This window comes from Chaetodon auriga, chromosome 2, assembly GCF_051107435.1.
Source record: "Chaetodon auriga isolate fChaAug3 chromosome 2, fChaAug3.hap1, whole genome shotgun sequence".
Classification (NCBI taxonomy): Eukaryota; Metazoa; Chordata; class Actinopteri; order Chaetodontiformes; family Chaetodontidae; genus Chaetodon; species Chaetodon auriga.
Window position 1 is genome coordinate 550,001 of NC_135075.1, and position 26,773 is coordinate 576,773.

General features: G+C 42.0%; 1 protein-coding gene across 1 annotated transcript in view; it reads left to right on the forward strand.

Annotated features, from left to right (window-relative positions):
* Window positions 1-23,929, forward strand: part of LOC143335425 (dihydropyridine-sensitive L-type skeletal muscle calcium channel subunit alpha-1-like) — a 236,725-nt gene extending 212,796 nt beyond the window's left edge. The window contains exons 34-42 of the mRNA XM_076754846.1: window positions 432-591; window positions 3,816-3,943; window positions 7,126-7,222; window positions 8,705-8,807; window positions 10,335-10,436; window positions 17,211-17,341; window positions 22,815-22,940; window positions 23,503-23,650; window positions 23,895-23,929. Of these exons, the coding sequence (XP_076610961.1) occupies window positions 432-591; window positions 3,816-3,943; window positions 7,126-7,222; window positions 8,705-8,807; window positions 10,335-10,436; window positions 17,211-17,341; window positions 22,815-22,940; window positions 23,503-23,650; window positions 23,895-23,929 (1,030 nt within the window). The remainder of the gene's footprint in view (window positions 1-431; window positions 592-3,815; window positions 3,944-7,125; window positions 7,223-8,704; window positions 8,808-10,334; window positions 10,437-17,210; window positions 17,342-22,814; window positions 22,941-23,502; window positions 23,651-23,894) is intronic.
* Window positions 23,930-26,773: the final 2,844 nt, after the last annotated feature.

Genomic DNA, 26,773 nt, shown 5'->3' on the forward strand with positions numbered 1-26,773 from the left:
GATAAATAACAAGGGTGAGAGCACGCACCCTTGTGGTGAACCAGTGGAGGAGCACACCTTGTCAGATAAAAAGCCATTTACTCTGACCCTCTGTGTCCTGTTTGTTAAAAAGTCTAAAATCCAGCCCACAAGATTATTACTCAAGTTAAAATGCTCTAAAAGTCTCTGAGTTAAAATGTGCGGTTGAATTGTGTTAAAGGCAGAGGAGAAGTCAATGAATAAAAGCCGTGCATGACACCCACTTCCTTCAAGATGTTTGATCTTCAGTGATCTAGGTCATACTTATCCAAGGAGGGCTGTATGAAGGGCAACTGGACTTGTGCTTGATGTAATCCTCCTTTGAATGGAGTTGTGATAAATTGCATTTTCAGTGTGAGTATCAGGCTAGAGATGTGATTGGAGACATTTTGTTTTCTCTGTTCTCTATACAGATGTGCCACAGGGGAGGCATGGCATGAAGTGATGTTGGCGTGTATGTATGGGAAGAAGTGTGACCCCAAGTCGGACTACCTGCCTGGGGAAGAGTACACCTGTGGATCCAACTTTGCCATCATTTACTTCATGAGTTTCTACATGCTTTGTGCCTTTCTGGTAAAACAACACATACATCAACAGGCTCTCAGCACATATTAAAGAGCAGCTTAACACTTGTTTCAGCTGAAACACTTTGCCGTCACACATGTTTAAAATACAGCCATCTACACAATGGCTCACATTTGACTTGAGCATAAATACAACCTAAAATGTAGTTTTTACCAGACATGAAAAGTGGCACAGTGACTCCAGTAAGATTTGAAACATTTGAAAAAAGGCCTCTCTCTCTCTCTCTCTCTCTCTCTCTCTCTCTCTCTCTCTCTCTGTCTCTCTCTCTCTCTCATACACTACTCACAAAAAGTTAGGGACATTCAGCTTTCGGGTGAAATTTCATGATGATCCTAAAATGCACTATAACCTTTACAGGTGAACTTAATTTGATGAACAACAAAATTCACAACAGGTGTTTGATCCATGAATTGACAAATAACTTTCCTGGTTCAATTGGAATTGGTATTTAAACAGTCCCCTTCATCGTGCTGTTCACATTTTGACATCATGAGACCAAGACGACGCCTAACAATTGATCAACAGTACCTCGCCATTGCGAGGCTTCAGACAGGATGTTCTCAGAGGGAAGTGGCCACTGAGCTTAGAGTGTCACAGAGTGTCGTCAGCAGGTTGCAACAGAGGTACACAGAGACTGGAAGAGTCACAGAAAGGCATAGAAATGGACGTCCTTTGGCCATAACCCACACTGATGACAACGTCATTTGGTGGTGGTGTTGTTACAGTGTGGGCAGGTGTGTCTAGTCAATACAGAACTGCCCTACACTTTGTCAGTGGTACAGTGAAAAGCCCATACTACCTGAATAACATCATTAATCCGGTCATTGTGTCCCTGCATGAACAACACAGGCTTAATTTCATCTGCATGGATGACAATACTCCAGCTCATCAAGGTCGCATCATTAGGGAACGGCTGCTGGAGACTGGGGTACCTCAAATGGAATGGCCTGCACTTTCTCCAGTCCTGAATCCCACGGAAAACCTATGGGATCAGCTGAGTCTTTGTATAGAGGCACTTAACTCTATACCCCAGAGCCTCATTGACCTGAGGGCCGCCCTTCAAGAATGCCATGCCTCAGCAGACAATAAGCAGATTTGTGTACAGCATGAGACGTTGTTGTCAAGCTGTAATTGACGCTCAAGGGCACATGACAAGTTATATATGTATACACATACATACAACCCTGTTTCCAAAATAACACTGTCGGTAGACTGTAAAATGTAAATAGACACAGAATGATGACTTACATCATGTCATATATCAAATGATTTTGAAAATGATATTCTCATTTAGAATTTGATGCCACAACACATTTCCAAATCTTTGTCAATGTCACCTCAAAAATCATTTCAAATTTGCACACAGCTCACTCTTTGTAAGTGTATTGCCGACCTTGAAAAAATAGCATTAACTCTGTCAAGTCACAGCATAAACAGGGCTTGGACAGAAGGAGTAGACACGAACAGGCAAGGTCGGACACTGGAGATCTGACAACCATGAAAAATGACAGCATGGCTTAAATACCCTCCTGATGAACCTAATGGGCCACGTGTGCAGATGGGCAGGTATGGGGTGTGGCTGAAGAGCTGCAGCACAGGTAAGTGCTATGCTGGACTGTGACATTTTGGACCATTCTTCCTTTCAAAACATCATCACCAGTTCAGTTAGGTTTGATGGTTTCCGAGCATGGACAGCCCACTTCAAATCATCCCACAGATTTTCAATGATATTCAAGTCTGGGGACTTGGATGGCCATTCCAGAACATTGTACTTGTTCCTCTGCATGAATGCCTGAGTAGATTTTGAGCAGTGTTTTGGGTCGTTGTCTTGTTGAAATATCCAACCCTGGTGTAACTTCAACTTTGTGACAGATTCTTGCACATTTTTCTCAAGAATTCGCTGATATTGAGTGGAATCCATGCGACCCTCAACTTTAACAAGATTCCCAGTACCGGCACTGGCCACACATCCCCACAGCATGATGGAACCTCCACCAAATTTTACTGTGGGTGGCAAGTGTTTTTCTTGGAATGCTGTGTTCTTTCGCCGCCATCCATAACACTGCTCGTTATACCCAAATAACTCAATCTTTATTTCATCAGTCCACAGCACCTTATTCCAAAATGAAGCTGGCTTGTCTAAATGTGCTTTTGTATACCTCAAGCGACTCTGTTTGTGGCGTATGCTCAGAAAAGGCTTCTTCCGTATCATTCTTCTGTACAGTTTTTCCTTGTGCAAAGTGCTCTGCAGGTTGTTTTTACCATTCTCACTATCCTTCGCCTTTGCCTCTCCAATATTTTTCTTGGCCTGCCACCTGTAGCCTTCCATTTCCTCACTATGTTCCTCACAGTGCAAACTGACAGCTGAAATCTCTGAGGTAGCTTTTTGTAGCCTTCCCCCAAACCATAATGCTCAACAATCTTTGTTTTCAGGTCATTTGAGAGTTATTTTGAGGCCCCCATGTCGCCACCCTTCAGAGGAGAGTCAAAGAGAAGAGCAACTTGAAATTTTCCACCTTCAATACCTTTTCTCATGATTGGATGCACCTGTCTATGAAGTTGAATGCTTAATGAGCTCATCAAACCACTTTAACATCTGATTTAATTTCATACCATTTAATATTGCTACACTAAAAGTCTTCATCTGGAAAACACCCCGGTACTCAGCTTTTATTAGAAAATGAATGACATGTCACTGTGATTATTTTCTGTGAATTATTATGCAGCCTCAGAGAGGTGACCAAACTTTTTCATACGACTATAACTTCTTTTGAACAGCTCAGAGTTGTCTTAAACTGTGAAAAGAGTTAATCCGTGTGTTGACTGCAGTGGTCTGTCCAGGAATTGCTCACAAACTGTGTGAGGACAGGAGAACCAGGGGAGAATAAACTTTTTTCAGCTTAGGCTGAGAAGTAGGACATCCACTTGTGACTCAAAGAGACCTAAACGTGAGGGTCATATGAACGCTTGACATCTGTGATGATGCACACTGAAATGACTTTATTAAAAATGCATAGTAAAAGAAAAGAACAAAGAAGAACAGTTTGGTTACCACTACGATAGACAAGTGTAACAAATATAAAAGGAATGAGCAGAACATAAATAAGAAATCATGTAAACAAGACGCACACCTCTCTAACCACTTGGGTGCAGTGCAACAATCATACTCACAGACATACAGTAAACATGTATATTGTGTCTGTTCTTCACAGATCATTAACCTTTTTGTGGCTGTCATCATGGATAACTTTGACTACTTGACACGTGATTGGTCCATCCTTGGCCCCCAGCACTTGGATGAGTTCAAGAAAATCTGGGCAGAATATGATCCTGATGCCACGTAAGTGTTTATGTGTACTTATCTGGCTTTAACAGGAATGTTAGTTGTACGGTTTTATTAAACTAACTGGGTTAATCTAATAACTCCCACCGCACGGGGTGTATTTTGACTGGTGAAACAGTGTCATACTCAGCTCCGACACAATCTCTGTCTTTTCCCAGGTGTTTATTTTTCTTCGTCAGCAACTCCACACATGCTTTGACTTAGTATAAACAGTGATTGTGCCGTCGGAAGTAGCAGTAGGCTACAGAAGCAGGTAATCAACTGAAAAACACAAACGTAAACAAAATTGCTACCTTAATGCCACAGATACATTATCCATTATGTAACCTTCATACACAAACATTTTTAAGTTATGATTAACTCACTAGCTCGGCTGCACCGGTCAAAATGTGGTATGGCAAGTTATAATAACCACCGACTTAAACAATACACGGTGGACCCTAGAGGGCGCTATGAACTCGCACCAGTGTAAAACAGTACTAACCATTTAACATATTTGAAATAAGGAGAAATCCACACATTAGTAAAATGCGCTCTTTCTTTGCGACCAGTGGCTGAACCACAACAGTGGTTCATACAGGAATCCAGATGGGGACCTGCACATGCTTATGTTGTTAGCAGAGGCTTACCTGGCTCTGCTCTGATTTCATTATGTGGCACAGTTGTGTCAACTGGGTGCATCATGTGTAACATGGGGGACAAAACAAGGCAGGACCACACTCAGTGAATCTTTCACAGATTTAGAGATGGAGTATGATGTTCAGCATGTTACATTCTAGGGGCTAAAATTAAATGTTAAATCAACTACATCAGCACTTCATCTGTCACCACAAATGCGAAACAGAATAACTTCAGACTGGTGGATTTAACAAACTCTCATTGACCACAATTACCACCTGCAAGCCAACATGGACTCAGACTCCAAAGCCACCAAAAAGAAAGAAATAAAACTCCTCAACACTCACAGATGACAAACAATGGAAACTGAGGTTTGTCTGGGTAAAATTTATCATGAACAAGCCTCAGTTTCTTGCCACTGCAATGTCAAAGAGCTCATCCCCGAACGACCAGAGGCACTTTGAGTCCTTTTATGGCACTATTCCTTTTGTATGTTTGTTGACATTTTATCAATGTTGGGCCGAACCTTGTCTCAAAATCTCAAAATCATTTTAGTTTTTTTCATAAATCAATGCTTACCCTTTACGTTAACCGATGAAAAGTATTAAAAGTTCGTGCAGGTAAATCTTGTAACTCCTGCACAGCAGGACTGAAGGTAAACAATGATGGGGTGACTTCTTTTACATCCTACAGTGGGCAGTATTCAGTCAGAATTTTTGTACAGACTTGACTGATGTGTACTTGGGGCGTAGGAACAATGACAGGTGATAAGACTGTCCCTGGTGGGGGAGGGGGTTGGCTTTGTAAGCCTCAAGAATGTTTGTATAGACATGGTCCAGGGTTTTGTCTCCTCTGGTGGGGCAGGAGACATTCTGGTCAAATTTGGGGAGAACAGTCCTCAGGTTGGAGTGGTTGAAGTCTCCAGCAACAATACAAGCTCCATCAGGGTGTGCATTTTGTTTGTGAATAGCAGCATACAGTTCTTTTATTGCTAGTTTAGCATTAGCATCCAGGGGGATATAAACTGCAGTTATCACAACTCTAGGCAGATAAAAAGGCCTGCACTTGATCATCAGATATTCCAGATTATCAGAACAGTGGCTCCCAGTGATCACAGAGTCTGTACACAAAGTTTTGTTCACGTAAATGCACAGTCCTCTGCCTCTGATCTTACCAGAGTGCTCTGCCGTTCGTGGCATCCCTGCAGCTCTAACACGTTGTCTGGGGTGCTGTTGTTAATCCACGTTTCACTGAAAATCATGACGTTGCAGTCCATAAACATCCTCTGTGATGTGATCCTCAGTCGTAGCTTGTCCATTTTGTTCGCCAAAGAACGAACATTGGTGAGGAAGATACTGGATAGTGCGGGGTTAGCTGTAGTTTTGTCTGTAGACCTCCACGCTTCCCTCTGCTTTGTTTACGATCTTGATGCCTCCGATGGTCATTTCTGGTCAGCATAGCTAAGTTGCTCGGTCTCGCTGTCCTGGCGATCTCTGGGGGGAGCTGAAGTTTATCGAATACACTGCTTGTGTATCGAAATCTTAAATACAAAAGTTGCTGGCTGGTGTAGGAAGTGTTTGCAAAGCTGTAATGAGCAAACAGGCTCGAAAACTGTCAACGTCTTCCCCATGTGGACAGCACAGCACTCCCCAGTCGGTGGTATCAATGCAGTCCCTCAGTGCCATACTGGTCTCCTCAGACCATAGCCTCACATACTTTATGGTTGGTGGTTGTTTATTCAGCATAGGTATGTAGACAGGGAGCAGATGAACCAGGTTGTGGCCAGAACGGGCCAGTCAGGGTAAGGTTGAAGAGCTGTAAGTATCCTTTTTTGTTTGCATACAGTAAATCCCAGGTTCTATGGTCTCTGGTATTTAACATAGTTGGTTAAGATGGGCAGAGTGGAAGACAAGGAAGTCAGCGGAGATGAGGAGGAGGGACTGGGGGTGCAAGGTCTGCAGCTGTGAGACAGTGTGTACAAGGGGATGTTGGTCAGAGACAGAGGGCTGTGGTATTTACCTTGGAACAGGAGAAACGACGTAGGCTGGCAGGTAATAAGAAGTCAGTCCAATGGTAAAAGCTGGAGACTCTTGCATGGATGCGAAGAACAATCTGGCAATGAGTGAGTGTGTGAGAACAGCTTAAATACTGGGCTGACTGGGAATGAGGATCAGGTGAGTGGACAGGTGGGTGAGGGTGGCCAGGAAACTGTGAGTGGAAAAGTACTTGTTGAGCAGTTGAACAGATGAAAGGAATGGCAGCAGCTAAGAGACTGTAGGCACTATGACAGTGACTGATTAATATATTTAGAGATAGCTTTGGTCCAAGTGAAAAGGATTAATAAGATAGAATGTCCTCCTTTGTTTAATGACCAAGGTAGTCCATTAACTAATAAGGCTGGATTTTAAATTCTGTTCAGTACGCTTGTCTCTCTAAACTGTTCAATAAAAGGAAATATGAAGTAAAGTTTTGATCATTTTCTTAATTGGAGAAAGATCCTCTGTCTGGCTTTGTGTGAGTGTGAAATTCTTTGGCTTTTATTTTATTTTATTCTTTCACAGAGGGCGTATTAAGCACCTTGATGTGGTGACACTGCTACGGAGAATACCTCCTCCTCTGGGTTTTGGAAAGTTCTGTCCTCATCGTATCGCCTGCAAGGTGAGGAAATGTTCAGCCTGATGTCTAGTGTCAACTATTTTACTTTAATTAGCTAACAAGTGCTGACTAGCCTTTATGTTGTTCTTTGAGTTCAGTTCTGTTTGTAGTAAATTGGCAATTGTTAGTGTTAACTGTCACAAATAGTGTTTTAAAGATCACAGACCAGTATGATACCAAAGGAGGGCATGACAGAAGTACATGGGTTAAGTTCACAGGGGTATAACAACACCTGTCACAACTTGCATGTAAATGGTAGTATATTTTAGCGAGTCTTTGGAATTTTCAAATTTGTGTGATAAATTTTCAAAGCTTGTCAATGCACAGTCATACATGTATGTGTGCCTTTTCTTTGCCAATGAGAGAATGCAGAAGAGTGATGTAGCTTGGAGGAAAAGGTGATTAAGTTAAGATGCAATAATGCAATAATGGAATGGACAGCACTTTTTAGTGCTTTTCTACTCTACCCTACTCTACTTTGGTCTACCGCTCAAAGCGCTTTACAACACATGCCATACTCACACAAACTGATGACACAGCATCAGGAGTAATTTGCAGTTCAGTATCTTGCCCAAGGTATCTTGCCCTATGATTTTGAGAAGAGGAGCCAGGGATTGAACCACAGCCACCTCTTAGCAAAAAGTCAAAATGTTTTCTACATGATGACTAGATTTAGATTTAGATTTTTTTTGTCCTTCTGCAAGGAAAAATGTTTCCACCTTCTGTACAAGCCCAGAGTACACAAATACATCAAAACCTATTCTCAAAACATTACATACACAAACACAGTCAAGCACAATTGCATTACAGTCTGGATGTTCTGTTCAGCTCTGTTATGACAGAGGGGACAAAACTCCTGCTGAACTTCACTCTGTTCCATGCCAGCGTCCTGTAACAGTGACCAGATGGGAGGAGCACGAAGTGTGGGTTGAGGGGGTGACTCCGGTCAAGAGCTACGATGTGTGCTCTTCATGCATTGGCTGTGCGATTAAGACGTGGGAGGCTGGGGGTTGGGAGGCCAACGATATAGGCCAATGACGGGCTAATATTGTTGAGCCTGGCTCTCCACCATTTCATCAATATCGCTGACATAGTCATTGGTGTAGAGGGTAAACAGGGAGAAGACAGTGTCCCTCTTGTCCTTCCAATCTTCTTATAGCCCGTCAGTCTATGTCCAATGACTATGTCAGCGATACTGTTGAGCCTGGCTCTCCACCATTTCAACAATATCGCTGACATAGTCATTGGTGTAGAGGGTAAACAGGGAGAAGACAGTGTCCCTCTTGTCCTTCCAATCTTCTTATAGCCCGTCAGGCTTTAATAGTTAAATTTATGATCATGTTGTCACAATAAAAGTTTTCATCTTCTTTTGATTTGACATTTTCTTGTTTTCAATTTCTAAAATAAGATATCAATAACATTTCTGCATGATCTTGTGTGTGTGTGTGTGTGTGTGTGTGTGTGTGTTGTATTTTGTTTCCACAGAGGTTGGTCTCCATGAACATGCCTCTCAACAGTGATGGAACAGTCACCTTCAACGCCACACTGTTTGCCCTGGTTAGAACTGCGCTGAAAATAAAGACAGAGGGTTTGTGTTGTCAATGTCAGGGTCATTGTATGTGTATAGTATAGTTTTGGTAGTAATTTATATATTGAACATGGGTTGAAAATATGTGAAATTTAATTCTAGGCAGTGGTCTGTAGTGGTATCATGGATGATCAGATTAAATGAACAAACAAAAATGAGCGAGTTGCGATTGTCAACACAATTCACTACATAGCTTCAACATAATAATAATAATAATAATAATAATAATAATAATAATAATAATAATAATAATAATAATAAAGACCGTCAAGTTGGCATAACAAAGACATCTCAATGTCAACTTTACATTTAATATGACTGACCAAATGACACCTGGTGGCCGCCTTCCCTGGTCTTCTTCTTGCAGGCTCATTCAGATTTTGAGGACAGGCAGCTCTAGGCAGATTTGCAGCTGCACTATGTCTTAATGACTGATTTAACAGGAGTCGAAAGGAAGTTCAGTGAGAAATCTGGCATCCATCCCCTGACTTGTGCTTTTAAATCAACTTTTTGTGTAATTGCTGTTCCTTTGTCTTTATAGTGGAAGTTTTGCTATGATAGAGACTCATGAAAAGTTGGACCTCCATATACACGTATTTATAATATACTACAGTCAACTGAACCCTTTATCTACATACAGGTTAACTCCATTTAACTAATAAAGTTACTTCTAAAGCTACCTGACTGCACCAGTGAATATTATTATTATTATTAGTAGTAGTAGTAATAAGGATTAGTAATTATAATACTACTAATAATAGTAACCACAAAACCTCCAGTAGCAACAGAAAGACTTCAAAGTTCAAGTCCCTACAAGTCCATAAAAACTATATGAACTAATCCCATGATGCCACTGTACCAGCAACTTTTGCATTCTGGCTAAGAACATGTCAACAACACACACACAGGAATTATACTTCTTGTTTTAGGCACTCACATCGTCAATTGAAACATGTGACATCCGTGGCATACTATGAATTTCATCTTTGGGTGATCTGGCTGTAGTTCCTCACATTTAAATATTTTTCTTCTTTACCTCACTTTCTATAAGGACCACTCCCAATGCTGATGTAGCCTGACAGCTGTGATAAAAGTATAGTGACATTTGGTTTCTTTTAATATAACACTTTATTAATCCCCCATAAACAAAATTTGGGATGTAGTAGTATGATAGTATGTTTATTTCATTGTTTATACACTGGAAATCCCTTTCGATATTTTGTATTCTAGTTCTCTGTCTCTCTAAGAATTCTTTACTGTTGCACGCACTATACTCTATTGTGACGCCTCAGCTTTGCCACATCACTGGAAACTGTCCTATTGGACTGCCATTGAGCCTCTTAAACGGAAAATAAAATATAACAATGTAGTGTGGTTGCGCTACATAGTAGTAGGAAACATTTCATAATTTTGAAGGTAGTTTCACTATGTGACTGCTACTGGAAAATGCAGTTAATTTTACAGTAGTAGCTTAGCTACATTTAGTGATGGTTACTCATTCATTTCTATGCTTCTTCCATTGGTCAGGTAATTTTGAACAAGCCAATGAGGAGTTGAGGGGAATCATCAAGAAGATCTGGAAGCGCACCAGTATGAAACTACTGGACCAAGTCATCCCACCTATAGGAGGTCAGTTTTCATGAGATTGAAGAAAAAACACACACAAACACATTTTACAGGTGCTGGGTGATAATAAGCTGCACAAACAAAATGAAAAAAGAAACAGCACACTGCTATCTTGTTCCCAGTTCTTCTTTAATTCTGTATGGAGTCCACAGAGACAACATAGCAGTGTGCAGGATCGTTTTTTTTTCTTTTTTGTTTTTTTGTTTTGCTTTCTAAGAAACAAAACTCTTTGATTTTTTGTCAAGGAGCCAGTGGTTTAATAAATAGATGCTAGGTCTTACATATTGTAAAAAGTGTTTGTATCAAGTATTGCTAGTTCATAAAATCTTTTCTGCAGTGTGAAAATCTGCTGGAAATTTTTTTCAGTTACCTTTCCAACATTTCTGGCAAAAGTACAAAATGGCATGGTCTGACTTTCAATATCTCCACTAACATAACCACTGTTATAAATGTTGTAAATGTGCAAAAGTACATGAAGAACCTGAGCAGTTTTACAGATGTTATAACACAGGTATGTCCAGGCAGCCATTTGGGCACATTTGGGCACCATACCGCTATCTAGTCCAACCATACGGAGAACCTCCTCTGTTAAAAACACTTTTTAGCCTTTTTTCTGCTGGCCATTGTTTTTATCTCTCGAAATACAAGTAAAAACAGTAAAAGAACGCCTCAGGCTGATTAGCAGTGTCCATCTATGTGCGTTCTGCCCATTCATGTGTAAATGAGAAGGAGCGGTGAAACTCACTGTGCTTTTACACTGGTCAATATCTCAGCAACTCACTGGTCGATCTTGATGATCAACACCTCTATAACCAGAGGTTATCAGTCAGAGTCAAGATAATCAATGGCCAGAACCCAATTTTTTTGTTATCTCTTGTTACTTTTTGGGTCCTTTTTTAAAAAAAGAAAAGTGTATACTTTCTGTGTTTGTCTGTATATTTAATTACTACTGCAACAAAATAATTTCCCAAATTGGGATCAATAAAGAAGTAGTCTAAAGTCTAAATTCGCCCGAGAAACACCAATGATGATCCAAAAGGAAGTGACCCCAGAGATAGCATGTCGCATGAAAGCTCTCCCTCCACTTTGGAAACCCCCTCCCCTTTATGTAAATAACCAGGACCTTCGTGAATCATTTCAAACTAATGCAGAGTCATAAGAGTAGACATTAGCAGCATTTTTTGGGGCTGAAATATAACTTTTGACCACAAAACAGCAAAGGTAAGACATGCTTTATGATTTTGCAAGGTTTATTTCTGCTACTCTGGCTGCTAGTTTGCCGAGTTTTCGTTGCACCGTGAGGAGGCAGACAGCTTCGTGATCAGCAGAGCCTCTGTTTCATATGATTTCATATATTTTGTTTGAGTAGCAATGCTTGGTAGAGGCTTCAAGAGTCCCCCCCCCCCGTCATTCTGGTATGCTGCAAGTTAGGATTGGTGCTCCCTACCGTAAGCATTGATCATCTGTGTAAACAATGGGTGAAGGCTCCTTGTAGCTTTTGCACGGTTTCTAATGAATCACCTATGAAAATGGCATGTTCACAAAACATAACCCGAAAGACACATCCCCAAGTGACTCGACTCTCTTACTGAGCGATTGCCATAATGGACACAGTGCTGCGCAACCCATCAAACTACTATATGTATCAGGGGCGGCTGGCCGATAGAGGGCGCTAGGGCGCCGCCCCCTCTGTCTCACATCATGTATCACACAGCCCTTCCTTCAATAATACGTTTTTAAAATGACTTTTACAAGTATATTTTATGCTTTAAAAAGGCAAAATGAATAACATAGTCTGAAGTGAGTTACTAAAATGTAAAATCTGCACTAAATAGTCAGATTAGAAATGTCCTAATGTTGTCTACAGTTACTAACAGCTGACATATATCCGGCCACGGGGCGCACACATCTTTCCCCCTTGACTCCCGTTATAACTTTGACATGTGCAGTTCGTTCCTCTTCAATACAAGAGATACGAGACAGTGGGGCGCAGGCTGACAGCGCCCCGCTCTCCCTCTGATCGCTATACACACCACCGGCCATGGGGTGGTAGCAGAGAGCGAGCGGTTTGTTCACCCTGTAATTAAAACTGCCAAGCAAGTGACGTTGAGTGCAGAGTGTCGGAGTAATTAGCAAACAAGATTATTAGCTAGTCGAAAAAGGAGAAACTGAAGAGAGAAAATTCAGTGAAGTCACTGAAAACAACACCATTCGAGAGGAGAAACTAAGAGTGAAGGAGCTTGGACCTGACCGGCTGGACGTCTTAATTAGACAGCAGTCCGAAGACAGAGGGAGGAGATATACTCACTCTTTTTCACAGAGCTGGTATGAGAAGACGTCTTGGCTAACTGGATGCAGTGAGGCTGGTGCTTTATTTTGCTTCTCTTGCCTGCTTTTCCAAACCAAGGGAACTGATCAAGCGTGATCAAGCTGTTGGCTTAAAGCCTAATGGTTTCAGTTATTTTCTTTAGACAAAGTGACAACTTTTTGTTGCTTTGATAGTCTTAAATATGAGGATTTGCTGTGTTTTCATTGTCATTTAAGGTTGTTAATATAAATGTTAGCTAATAGAAGCACTTTGGGCTTTAAGCCTGATGGTTTGATTGTTTTTTAAACAACGTATTTGTATTTTGTATTTGTATTTATTTATTTAGCACACATCAAAAATAAATGGTGCAAGGAGGGAACGAAGCCCGTACGGCTTGTACAGGAGGTCCACCTCTTTCAATCAATTGAGATATATGAGGCTAACAAATAGGCTTTTTTTTAAGGAGAGAGAAAAAATAAATAAATAAATAAAAAATAAAGAAGGAAACACAGTACAAAACGTCCAGTGTTTGTTGGTTTCATCCATATGTATTTGCTGTTTTTTTTTTCTTTTTTTCTTTGAGTATGTAAATATAAATATGTTGTTCCAAACAATTAGCTGGACAGAAGAAGCACTTGGTACTCTTGGAAGCTGTGAAAATGAATTGTTTCTCTTTTTACTTTTGAAGTAAAAATATATATTTATACATTCTTGGTTTGTTTAATGATGGAAAAGGAGATTTTAAAGGTTTGTGTGTACCAATTATGTCTTACCTGGAGCAAAACATATCAAACACTGGGGAGATAAACGGTTTATTACCGAAGGCACAAAGAAAAATACAACAACACAAAATCAGCCCAATGAAATAAACACTCACTACTCCGTGGAGAGCGGGTAGGAGAGACTAAACCTATACTAGCAAAGGACTAAACAAAACTAACAATGCGAGAAGACTACGAAACAAGGAAACAAGACTAAGCAGATCACGAAGACTATGACACAGGAACAAAAGCAAGAAATGGCTGGAAAGTCGCAGCATGAAAGCTCAGACAATCTGGCAGCTTGCCCATGCTGCCAGACTGCTTAAGTGAGTCAGGCAATCAGTGGAGATATGGCTCAGGCGCGACGATGAGTGACAGCACTGCCAGGCCACACCTCCACTGCAGACAAGGAGAGAGAGAAAACCGTTAAGACAAGCAATGTAAAATGACCAGAGAACACCAAATAAGAACACAGATCATAACATAGACCGTATGTGCAATATTGCAGTAGTGCAGATACTAAACTATAAAAGTGATGTGTAAAAATACAAGAGTTTGTGAGCTTGGTGAATTAACTGTTTGAGTTAGTATTGTACAGTGTGATGGCTTGTGGCAGGAATGATTTCCTGAAGTAATCCTTGTGACAGCAGGCCTGGAGCAGTCTGTTGGAGAAGGAGCTCCGCTGCTTGTCCATGAACTGGTGAAGAGGATGCTCAGGGTTATCAATGATGGATAACAGTCTGTTCAGTGTCCTCCTCTCCACCACCTCTTCAAAACTGTCTAGTTTGTTAGTTTAGTCTGTTGGTGTCGCTGGCTGCAATGCTGCTCCCCCAGCACACTGCAGCAAAGAAAAGTGCATTGGCAACAACAGACTGGTAAAAGGTCCCCAACGTCTTGGTGCACATGTTGAATGATCTGAGCCTCCTCAGGAAATGGAGTCTGCTCATTCACTTCTTGTAAACAGCGTTGATGTTAGTTTTCCAGTTCACTCTGTTGTCCAGGTGCACTCCGAGGTATTTATAATCCTCAACCACTGCGATGTTCTCCCCCAGAATACACAGTGGTTGTGTGGTTGTCCTGTTCCTTCTGAAATCAATCACCATCTCCTTGGTCTTGGCCACATTAAGCAGCAGGTGATTTCTACCAGAACACTCCACAAAATCTTCCGCCACTGCTCTGTGTTCCTCTTCTTGCCCACCTTTTATACACACCACCACTGTTGAGTCACCTGAAAACTTCTTTAGGTGGCACGATGAAGAGTTGTACTGAAAGTCTGAGGTGTACAAGGTGAAGACAAAGGGAGACAGAACAGTCCCCTGTGGTGCTCCTGTACTACTTTCCACAGTCTCAGGCAGAACGTTGCCCAGTCGGACAAACTGCGGTCTGTCTGTCAGGTAGTCAGTAATCCAGGAGATTGTGGGCGCATCGACTCCCATCACTTGCAGCTTCTCACCCAGGAGCAGTGGCTGGATGGTATTAAATGCATGGGAGAAATCAAAGAAAGTGATCCTCACAGTGCTGCCGCTGCAATCCAAGTGGGAGTGAGCATGCTGCAGCACGTGTATGATGCCGTCGTCCACACCCAGATGGATGCAGTTGGAGGTGGGCCAGGACCGCCTCTCCAGCACCTTCATCATGAGCGATGTAAGGGCACAGGTTGGTAGTCATTGGGGCCAGATGGAGATTTCTTCTTTGGAACAGGAACCAGGCGGGACATCTTCCACAGCACCGGGACTCTCTGCAGGCTCAGGTTGAAGAGGTGTCCCAGGATCATGGACAGCCAGCTGGCACAAGTCTTCAGAACTCTGGAACTAATGCCATCAGGGCAAGCGGCCTTGCCCAGGTGCAGCATCTCCAGCTGTGTTCTCACCTGGCCTACAGTCAGGCATGGGAGGGTGCTAGTGGAGGGGGTGCTATGGGGGATGGTGAGGGATGTGGGAGTTGAGTCCAAGGGAGGGATCACCAGGGAGGGTTGAGGGTTGGAGGGAGAACACTTGGGCAGTGGGGGGTTGTGGAGGCTGTTGTGGAGCCTGTAGGGCCACTCCTGGCTGTGAGCTAAACCTGTTGAAAAAGTGGTTTAGCTCATTGGCCCTCTCAAGGCTGCCGGTTGCTAGTCTGTCTCTTGCCTTGAGCCCCGTGATCTCCTTCATTCTTGTCCACACATCCTTCACTCTGTTCTGCTGGAGTTTGGCCTCCAGCTTTCTCCTGTAGGCATCTCTGCTCTGCCTCAGCTTCTCCCTCAGCTCATGTTGAACACTCCTCAGTTCTTTTTTGTCCCCTGACCTGAAAGCTTGTTTCTTCTTGTTCAACAGACTCTTCAGTTCACTGGTGATCCGGAGCTTGTTGTTGGGAAAGCAGTGTACAGTCCGGATTGGCAGTATGGTCTGTTCACAGAATTTGATGTACTCTGTGATACACTCTGTCAAGCTGTTGATGTCCTCCCCATGTGGCTCACACAACACATTCAGGTCTGTTGCCTTTTGAGTCCACCTCTTCACTGTTCTCGTGGACAAAGGCTCCCTCTGGACAATAGGGACATACCGAGGTATTAACAACACCAGGCTGTAATCAGCTCTGCCTCGGGGGGGAAGGGCAGTGGCGCATTCCTTGACGTGACGTTCCTTAATGGTAACATGTCTGGGATTACACCACTTCTCATTCACAAACAGTGCAATCCCTTCTTCTTACCACTCTGAGCCACGCCTCTGTCCGCCCACACACAGCTGAAGCCAGGTACCTCCACGCTCTGGTCCGGGACGTCTGAATGCAACTACGACTCCATGAGGGCCATTAGGCTGCACTGTCGGTATTCCCATTGAGTCCTGACCAGCGTGACGAACTCTTCTGTCTTTGCTAAGGACCTCATGTTCCCCATGATGATCACCGGAACGGATGGTCTGTATCTCCGTGCCTTCGCCCTCTGTTTGGCACCGGCTCTGCAGCCCCGACGCTGTCTCTTCAGCTCATCCAGGACTACAATCCCCTCTCTGGGTGGCAGCGTGGGTTTACACAAAGCAATCAGCTGCTCGCGTGTGTAGACAATGCCCCCACTTCCATCTGTATGGCCCTCCATTACAAAGAGTGTTAAAAGTAACAGAAGGGCCACCAAAAAAGTTGTAAAACTGCATGCGTACATCGTGACACAGTTACCAAAAATGCAGTTAAGAAATAAAAGTTAAAGAAATGGAAAAAACACACTAAATTAACAACAACGAACGAAAATGACGGAGCAACTGCGACAGGCTGCCACCTAGCACAGCGCAATCTTGCAATCTGGCGCCATCTTGCAATTCAAATATCTGGAATTTCTTACATACTTTTGCTTACTTTTTTTCAGTTTCATATTCTATTTGGAACAAATACAACATCATCCAACATACATCTCTGAGAAAATTAGTTTAAGCTGCCTTCTTTCTCACATCATTCAATATTGATAAATCGTCAGGATAAGTGCAAATTTTTCACTCAAGTTAAAATTTTCCCTGCATTTGTGTCTATTTGCTTCATCCTATTGATGCATTATGCAATTGTGGCACATTCACATCTAAAATTCACTTGCTTTCTGTTACACATTACACACATAAATAATGTGTTGAGTGTGTTGAATCTCAGATGCTCTAAAATGGCCACAGTACAGGGGATTAACTCTTTGTAAATTTAATATCATGGCTTTTCGAAACTTTCTCATGCTTTTCTGTGTTTTAACAGATGATGAGGTGACAGTGGGAAAGTTCTATGCCACTTTCCTGATCCAGGAATACTTTAGGAAATTGAAAAAGAGACAAGAAGAGTACTATGGCTACCGGCCCACCAAGAACAGTGCTACCCATGAAATACAGGTCAGTAGTTAATGGTATTCAGTGAATGGTTTTATTATTCTTTCATCTAAGTAACTTCAATTAATTTAATTAATTTGATTTAAATACAAAACAGTAAGTAATGATAATAGTACCAGGATTTATTTTTTTTAGTATGACATGATAGTACTGTCAAAAACTGAATTCACTGCTCATTAATCATGTTTTAGTGTGCAAGTCTCTGAGTTGCGCAAAGATATAAGTACATTTAAAGATCCAATTAAATACCAATACCTTAATGTTGTATGATGGGAGGGAAAATCAAATGATGGGAGAAATAAGTATCCAGTTAACATTCACTTCCCCATCTTCAACATCTCAGTATACAGTGTCGCTGCTAGCCGGAATCCTGTACGCACTGTGCGTACATTTTTTTTTTTTTTTTTTTTTGAAGGTGTGAAAAAAAGTAAATATTTTAAAGGGTTTTCTTTTTAATTGTTTTTGGGGAGGGGATAATAAAGATGCTGGTTTGTAATAGGCTAAACAAGCTGAGTCCACTTATTTTTTAAGCCAATTAATTAAAGCCTAACATAAAGGCCAGTGATTGTCATTTACATCATCTGTCACTAAGTGATTTTGAATTCTGGCGCGAGCTATATTCTTCTTCTACACTATGTAGCCTACCGCCTATGTGGTGATTACGGTTCGCGGTAATGTTATAGAAATGTTGAAAAGATAGTTGAGCCTTTTCCAGGCATTGGATGGAATTGATTAGAATCGCTTCAAATCATTTTTTTTTGTTTGGACTTTTAAACATCTGGAGGCGGTGTAATTTCTCTCTCCCTCTGCTTAGCGTAGGGGGGAGCGCGGACTTACGGATCAGTTTATTATTATATATTTATAGTTACAGCATTTTATAGTGAGCAGCATACATATGTCTTCTACCATACTATGAAATTGAATGCTGGCAGCGCCACTGTTAGTATATAACTACATAAAAAAGATAAACAACAAAATATTTTGTGTAGGATAAATAATTCACCTTTAAGCAAATTTTCCACATCTTTTAAGGCTATCTTAATAAAATAATCACAAGCCCATATGCACATTGAAAGTGTTTAAATACCCTGTAAAGCAATTTCAGTGCAACACATTTTTTTTTTCAATTTACTCCTTTCCCGTTGCCAGTAGAGAAGTTTGCCTTTTTGTTTTATTTAATCAGAAGCAGAATCAGAATGCCCTTATTAGTCCCCCGAAGGAGAAATTCCATTTCAGTAACATCCCGTCCAAGAAACACAAAAAAGACAGTGACACATAACAGGGGAGGACAGGAGCGGGAGAACTGTGGGTCGCACACATGGAGAGCGCCCGGTTTACTTAGATGAGAAAGAGGAAAAACGAGGGAAGAAGAGGGTGAAAAAAGCAACTCCCAAACTAAGCTCCTGTTGGGGGGGGGCACAGTGCGGGATTAGGAAAAAAACACCCCGGCACATAAGCAACATAGTAAGACATTACAACAAAATCTCAAGGACTTGCACATGTGGGAGGGGTGGGGGGAGTTGGGGAGGGTAGGTGTCGCAGCACAGACACTGGGGGCGCGTGCATGCAGCCACATTTGAGTGCCTCGCAACTGCGACAAGGGAGGGAGGGGGGTGGGAGCCACCAAGGCGTTGAGTTGGAGGGTGTGTGCATGTCATATGTGTCTTCGTATGTGTGTATGTGTAAGCCCGTGTACTTCATCTCCACTCAGTCCAACCCATTGTCTCTGCCGTCTGATAACTGATGACAAAGACACAGCCGTAGCCGTTTATTTATTGTTTTTCTTTTTTTTCTTTTTTTTTTTTTTCGGTCTGTCATGTTCAACACCAAAAATAAACCAGAAAGCAGGGAACAATAGAAAGCAGCATAAAGGTCAGTAACAAAGTCATTAACAAAGTTTTGTGGCATTTTGAGGTTCCTGGCTACTTACGTGCCAAATTCAAACTTCAATGCTGGAAAAGGGACTACAATTAGCATGTCCACCTGGATATCATGTTTCCATCACTGCTGGAGCTGGACCAATACATTTCCATAACAGCTGCAGTCATTTGACCCAACAATGAATGCTGATTGTGCCTTTCCTAATGAAGACCATAGCCAGATGTTAATGGGTGTTGGTAGGTCTTTTGTCCACTGTGGAAGGATGGGGATAAAATCCACACTGCTTATTCTGTGCAAAATGCACACCAGATCCACTGAAAACAACCACAGAAATGTCTATGCTGTTGCACAGGTGTGGCTGTTCCTCACTGCCAATCAGCTAGCAACTAGCTTTTAATCTTTGACTGTTCAGTGTAGGCCAAGAAACACTGGAACATTTTCTGAATAACATTGTTAAACGTCACTTCAAAATTCAGCATGCAGATTTATGTACATCCACTATGTGCTCCAGATTCAGCATGTCAAATTGGTCAAATGGTATTTTTTTTAAAATAATTACTTATCTGTGATTCTGAAATTCTGGATGGTATCAATAGAACCATTTCATTCTATCCAATTTTTTTCATCAGTGGTAGTGAAAATGTAACTTACATGTTTAACAAGGTTGAAGTGTCTTTATGCCACAATAGAGAGAGATTCTTATTTCAACAGAAACAAAAACCTCTTTAAAACCAATAAAATACCTCATAATTAAAAATGTTCATAAGCTTAAAGGGATCAAAGTCAGCCACTTAAAATAGTACAGTATACAGTGATCTCATGTATGAAAACTCATATGTCTGCCCTACAAAAGCACTTCCAGGGGTATTTCCGGTAACACTTTCTATGAAGACCACATCTATAGTGCATTATGAGCGCATTCATAGTGAATTATAATGCTCATCATAATAAATCATAATGCAATATGACTACACTCATAATGCTTTATGGTGCACTATACCAACAGTTATGAATAACTATAAATCTAGCTTATAATGCCTATAAATCCAAGGGTCTTATGAGTGCTCTTGACAGGTTATAAACAGGGTTCTAAATTAACACCCGCCAACCCGCCAAATGCGGGTTAAAATTCATATTGGCGGGTGTAAATAAAAACTTACTAGCCAATTTGGCCGGTAATGCATTAGGCAATCATGTCAGTCAGAGCCGCTCTACAGTTCTTGGTCATTTGTCCCCCTGACAGTCCGTCCTACAGTTCCCATGAACACTGTCGTAATGCTACGTGATGACGTATAAAACGCCCATTGGCTGTGCGCAAGCACACTACAGTTTGTAGTGCAACCGGCGCGAGAAACCACGGAAACGCAAACACGAAGAAGAAGAAGAAGAAGAATGAACGGCGGCGTATAAACTGTAAAAAAGGAGAGTGAGCTAGCTAAAAGTAAAAAGTAAAGTTAAACTAAATGCTGCGGTGGTTGGGACAGACGTCTGGGGGGAGAAGAGGAAGGAGGCAGGGGATGAGAATGTCGACAAAGCGTGCGAAACGAAGAAAAGAAAGTTTAACGCTAAATGGCTGACAGGTCGTGAATGGCTTGAGTTTGATCACGAAAATGCCGTCATGTTTTGTAAGGATTGCCGCATGTACACGAAAGAAAAAAACAAGACGAATAATTTTGTGGTGGGGACTAATAATTTTAAAGTGGAGGCAGTAAAGGACCATGAGAATGCCCGAAGTCATCAGGAGAGCCGAAGGAGTCTGCAGTACTGACTGCTGCACTGTTTGTGTTTTCTAGTTGTACATACATAATTCAATTTATTACCAATGCAATTTTTTGCAAGTGTTTAAGTCATGGCTGTTACTTATATATATATTTCTTATTAAAGAAGGAAAGCAGAAACACTTTAAGTTGAAAGGAAAAATACATTTTATTAGGAATGTAATGATACTAAATACTGGAAAAATGTATTTTAGAAAATAATAAATCTGACAGCATTTTTTGTTTGTATAAATTAAATATTTGCACTTTCTGTTTATATTTTGTTTCATGTGTTGTACTTTCTGTGCATTTTTCATGCCAATAATGTAAATAAAATGATCAAATGCATTCAGTGGCACTCATAATCTCTCTTATTTTCACCGGGAAAAAATTTGGCTAGTGGAAATTCTGATTGGCTGGTAACTTTAGAGGATCACCAGCCACATTGGCTGGTGATCAAAAAAGTTAATTTAGAACCCTGGTTATAAACTACAGACTGACTGATGGGGCTTATAATACATTTTGACTACTTGTACCCCTCTATACACACACCTCAACAATAGACTATTGTACGGGCTCATAGGATGCTATAATACTCCACAAACGATCATCGTTATCAAGTTATCATCAAGTTATCAATGTATGCTTTAAGTAAAGTGAAGTTCATATGGTTGCATCTGTAATGCAGCATACCTCATTGTAATGTTTCATGGTTGGTGTTAAGGGTAACACATTTGCATGCATTTCAAAGAATCCATGCTGCATCACAAGTCATTAGTTGTGTATTAATTACAGATAGTGTTTTAAATAAATTCTATAGGAGTGTGCAAGCAAAGGATGTGATCATATAACTTGGACTGTATTAAGAAATGTGTAATCATGACAATAATTTTATGTCATGATGATGAAACTCAGCAAAATTAAATTAATTGTGACAGCTTCAAAATGTTTGAACGTACCTCATTCACATTCTCATTCACATTATATTGATTTGCTTGTTGTTATGCTTACTGTCTATGCTGGTAATTTTCCTACTTAATGTATTTGATATTAATGTTAGATGCAGACTTAGCTGTCAGCAATTCCTGTGATTGCTGCAGTCCATCAGGACCAAAACCTCACACCACAGCTTTATCAACAAGGCCCGGAATCCCTCCCCCCCCGACACTCTTCACACTCCACCTCTGCCTCTAATTGTCACATTGGCAGTGCCATAACTCTATGTGTCACATTAATACTCAGCTTGGATTTCTTTCTGAAAAAACAGACTTTGCTCCTGAAAAAACAGACTTGTGTATATATATTTACATTGCTATATTTTTTACTTTTTTAATAGCTTATTTTTAGTAGATGTGTCAAGCACCAACTTCACCAAAGCAAGTTCCTCGTATGTGTAAAATCGTACTTGGCAATAATGATTTTTCTGATTCTGATTCTGATTCAGAATGGAAGTAAAAATAGAAATTGTACAAGAGCAACCAAACACAATGTTATGAGGGAAAGTGACCTAGGTATAACAGTCTTACTCTGCTGCCATTTGCGGACGTTAACAAACATCAGGCAGGCCTTATTTGTATGTAATCTAATCTACATCACCTATCTGCCCTCTGCTAAGAAGGTCTTGCTCAGAAACATAGGTGAGAGCCATGTTTAAATGATAAACATTGGAAGAGAGAATGAAAAGTCTACATCTACATGATGGAAAACAACTAAAATGAACATAAAAGTCCTTCATACCTAATGTTATTGTAAAAAATAGTATTGGTACCACTATGCAGTGTCATGCACTTGGTTTGGTTCTTATTTTCTTCACTCATTGTATCTCTGTGTCCCATCAGGCAGGGCTGAGGAACATTGAGGAGGAGGTAGCACCAGTGCTCCATAGGGCCATTTCTGGAGACCTTGTGACTGAAGAAGAGATGGAACAAGCCACTAATGAAACTGCTGTGGAGGGCATATTTAGGGTAATAGGAGAGGAATCACAGATGAAGAGAGAAAACAATAAACTGCATACTGTGTACTCACTTAGAGCACTGACAGCATCCCACCCACCTCTAATTTCCTCCCAAAACTTAAATGTAAATGTACTTGTTTCTAAACATCAGTGAACACATTTTTGGAATTTGATAGCACCGTTCTGCGCTGTATCAAAATAAGAGATTGCATTTTAATTGTCCTGATGTGGAGATATGGATTTGCACAGCATAGGGGACTATTTCACCCTTTTAGCATGTAATATGCATGTAATACCACAACTTCAGGCTGTTAATAATTGCCTTTATGTGTCTACCTTTATTCTGACATATTGATCAACAATTAGTCAGTGACATTATTGCAGTTTTTGTCAAGTGAGCAATGGTAAACACAAGCTGACGAACACAAATTAAGGTGTGATACAAATATCCTGTATTACTGACAGTCCTAATACTGATGTGTAATGGTTTTGTGTTAACTTGTATTGACATATGTGACGTGTGTGAGCTATGACGATAGCCTACAACAAGTATGCTATCTTCTCCAACACAGAGACAAGGCAGTCCTTTTGGAATCCACTCAGACCCATTTTCTGTAGAGAGTGAGATAGCCAATGCCATCCAGGTCACTAGCCAGCGGCCTCTGCAGATGGCAGAAGGAGTCATCAACAACAATATGAATATCACCAACATCCATGCAAGTCACAGGTCTGTGTGCTCATGCTTGTTTCAGTATTTTAACAGACTTTTGCTGAATCCATACATTTACTGCATTAATACTGACTTGTTTAAGTACTATACTGTACTGTATTGTCCATTTTGTCCACAGCAGAGTTCAACTGATTATGTGGCATTGAGATAATCTATATAAGTTGATGCCTGCGCTGGTGAGGCTGAATAGAACAAAAAATGTCCGCTGACAAGTCTCCACATAACCTTGTCCAGTGTGGACCAGTGTGGCTGCTGTGGGGCGATGGTAGCGTTGCTCCTTGGGTCAATCTTGCCCGTGCTGGATCTAACTAACGACACATCAGATTGTCTGTTATGCAGAATCATGTGGGAAGTCATCAATGGAAAAAGTGTTTGGATGAACCATCTGTCTATCCCCATATATCATGGGCTAACTTCAACCAATCAGATCAGCAAACAGAATGACGTAGTAGGATCCAACAAAAACATCTTTTTTTTCCATCTTTACTTTTCTTAAATGAAGAAATATTTTCCATTTCTGATATAATATTAGCTTTAATAGCTTTAATTGTCTTTACAAATATGGACACACATCTTGTCCTGTACCATAGCTTGTTGAATGAGTGACCAAACAAAAAGTGCACTGCTAATGTCACTTGGGTCCAGTTAGATGCTGGTGTGGTACTAACCCTTCAGTACCAATAACAACAGGCTCTCTGTCAATGACATGTAGGCTACAGAGCAAGTTTGTTTGCTTTGTCTCTTGTTCTTTGTGGTGGAATACTGGCAGTCTGGCAGCCTGCCAGCAGCTTTCAGTCAAACACGGACACCAACACACCCTCCAGCTGTCTGAGACCTTTGTTCTTCTTTTTGGTAATACTACTACTGCTGCTACTACTACTACTACTACTACTACTACTACTAATAATAATAATAATAATAATAATAATAATAATAATAATGATGATCAACAATGCATTTGACATTTTTGATTACAAAAAGGGAAGACTAAATGTGACTTCAGCCAGACCTCAACACACTCTTGCTACACTGTCCCTCTTCTCTTCCTTGGAGTCTGGTCTGCATCCACCTGAGAGACACATGTAGACTCATGGGGCAGGACACCATTTTAGCTCTGTCTGTTTATCTGTCAAATAGGAATTTGTTGCATACTTGGACATACAGGGGGTATACAAAATGAAATAATCACTGTCCAAAATGAGGAAACAAAACTCTGTACAAAACAGAGTAATGGTGGGGAATGGCTGTAAGTGAATTTCAGGATGGACGCAACAGCCCAACATTGTGCTGTGGCTGGCAGCAACAGTTCAGAGACACTGCAGCAGGCAACAGACATCTACTCCTTACAGCATCCATGGAGAGCTTCCTGGTCCTCTCTGCCCACTGAATACAAATGTTCATCTCCTCAGTCACTTTACACAACCAAAAGCTCACCTACTATACCTACTTCCTTGGAGGCTTACTTACTCAATGCGTCGGCGTTGTGTCTCTCCGCCATACACCTCTGTCAAAAACTGTCTTTTTATGAAATTTTAAGCAACTTTTTTACGTCATACTTTTTAGATCTTGTTTCTTTTTAACTACTCCTCCAAACCAGAGAAACAATTTTAGTAATCAGACGCCTCGATCTCAAGTAAATTAAACTAGCTGAGCACAGCTCAGCCGGCCATGGCTCCACTTACCTCGCCATCCGGCTGTCAAAGCTGTTTCGCCCTCGGCAAGAAAATCGCTGAGCTGGAGCAGAGGATCTCCACTCTATACAAAATCCAGGAAGCTGAGAGACACCTGGACACTATCCTCTTCGGCCCTGCTCAAGTCTCTGCCACCAAAGCGCTACTACGGCCCCGGCCGCGGGTTCCACTCCACCCACTGCTGCTTCTGCTCTGGCCGCTGCTACTGCTGCCCCGATACTCGGCTCTATGCAGGCCGCGGCTACCGCACCGGCCGCTGGTTCCGCTCTACCCGCCTTTCCGAAGGACCCCTGGTTCCAGCTCGGGGCTAAACCCAAGGTCCCAGTCAGCTCCACTCCTTTACACCCGGACACCTGGGTGGTTGTCGGCGATCGCAAAAGGAGGGAGAGGCCGTCACGTCACACTCCCACAACCTGTGACATCCAGCTACAAAATCGTTACGACATCCTGGACTCACTCGAATTTCCACCGCTGGCTGGGAACCTGGGGCCTTCTCCTTCACCTCCCAGGATTTTAAATGATTTCAGCGGATCTCCACCGCTCCCGCCTGTCCCGGTGAGCGCATCTGGGCGAACCACTCGCCCCACACCCCGCCGAGCACGGCTGAATTTCACCCCGGCTCCGCGGGGCTCTTCTTCTGTCTGCCCTCCATCATCTGCTCCTACACCGAGTGTACAGTCCCATCCTCCGCCACTGGCGGCCAGTAGCGCTCAGGTCGCTGGACACGCCACATCGAAGCCTCATCGGTCCACACCCCGGTCCACGACAGCTTCTGCACGACGTCGGATTCCGAAGGAGGCCGTGCTCTGGCGCGCCGGCGCTCCAGTGGTCTTCCTCATCCTGACCCAGTGGGGAATCCCTCTCCCAAAGCATCCTCCACACCGCATCTGTCTGTCCGGACGCACAGCGCAGACCACGGATCATCCAGCCACGGGACCTCACAATCTCCACCACCTCGTCCCCTCTTCCCTCCAACCACTTTAGTAGTGGGCGATTCAATAACCCGGGGAATTGGCTTTTTCAATGCAGCCACTCACTGCTTTCCAGGAGCCACAGTCCCGATTATCCTGGAGAAACTTCCCGGTCTGCTGCGGTCACTCCCAGCCTCCATCAGCCGTCTCTTAGTACACGTGGGCTGCGTTGACACCGCTCAGAAGCCGTCTGAGCTGATCAAAAGGGATTTTAATAACCTTTTTAGCTTTTTAAACAACTGTGGTAAGTCCATTTTTATCAGCGGTCCTCTTCCCACACTGTCCCGTCATGGAGCATGGCGCTTCAGCAAGCTCCTCTATTTGAACACCTGGCTACAGTCCGCCTGCAGAGCTTTTAACGTTGGTTTTATTGACAATTTTAACCTGTTTTGGAACCGTCCCTCCTTTTACAGGGCCGACGGAGTTCACCCCAACAGGCTTGGCAGACGAA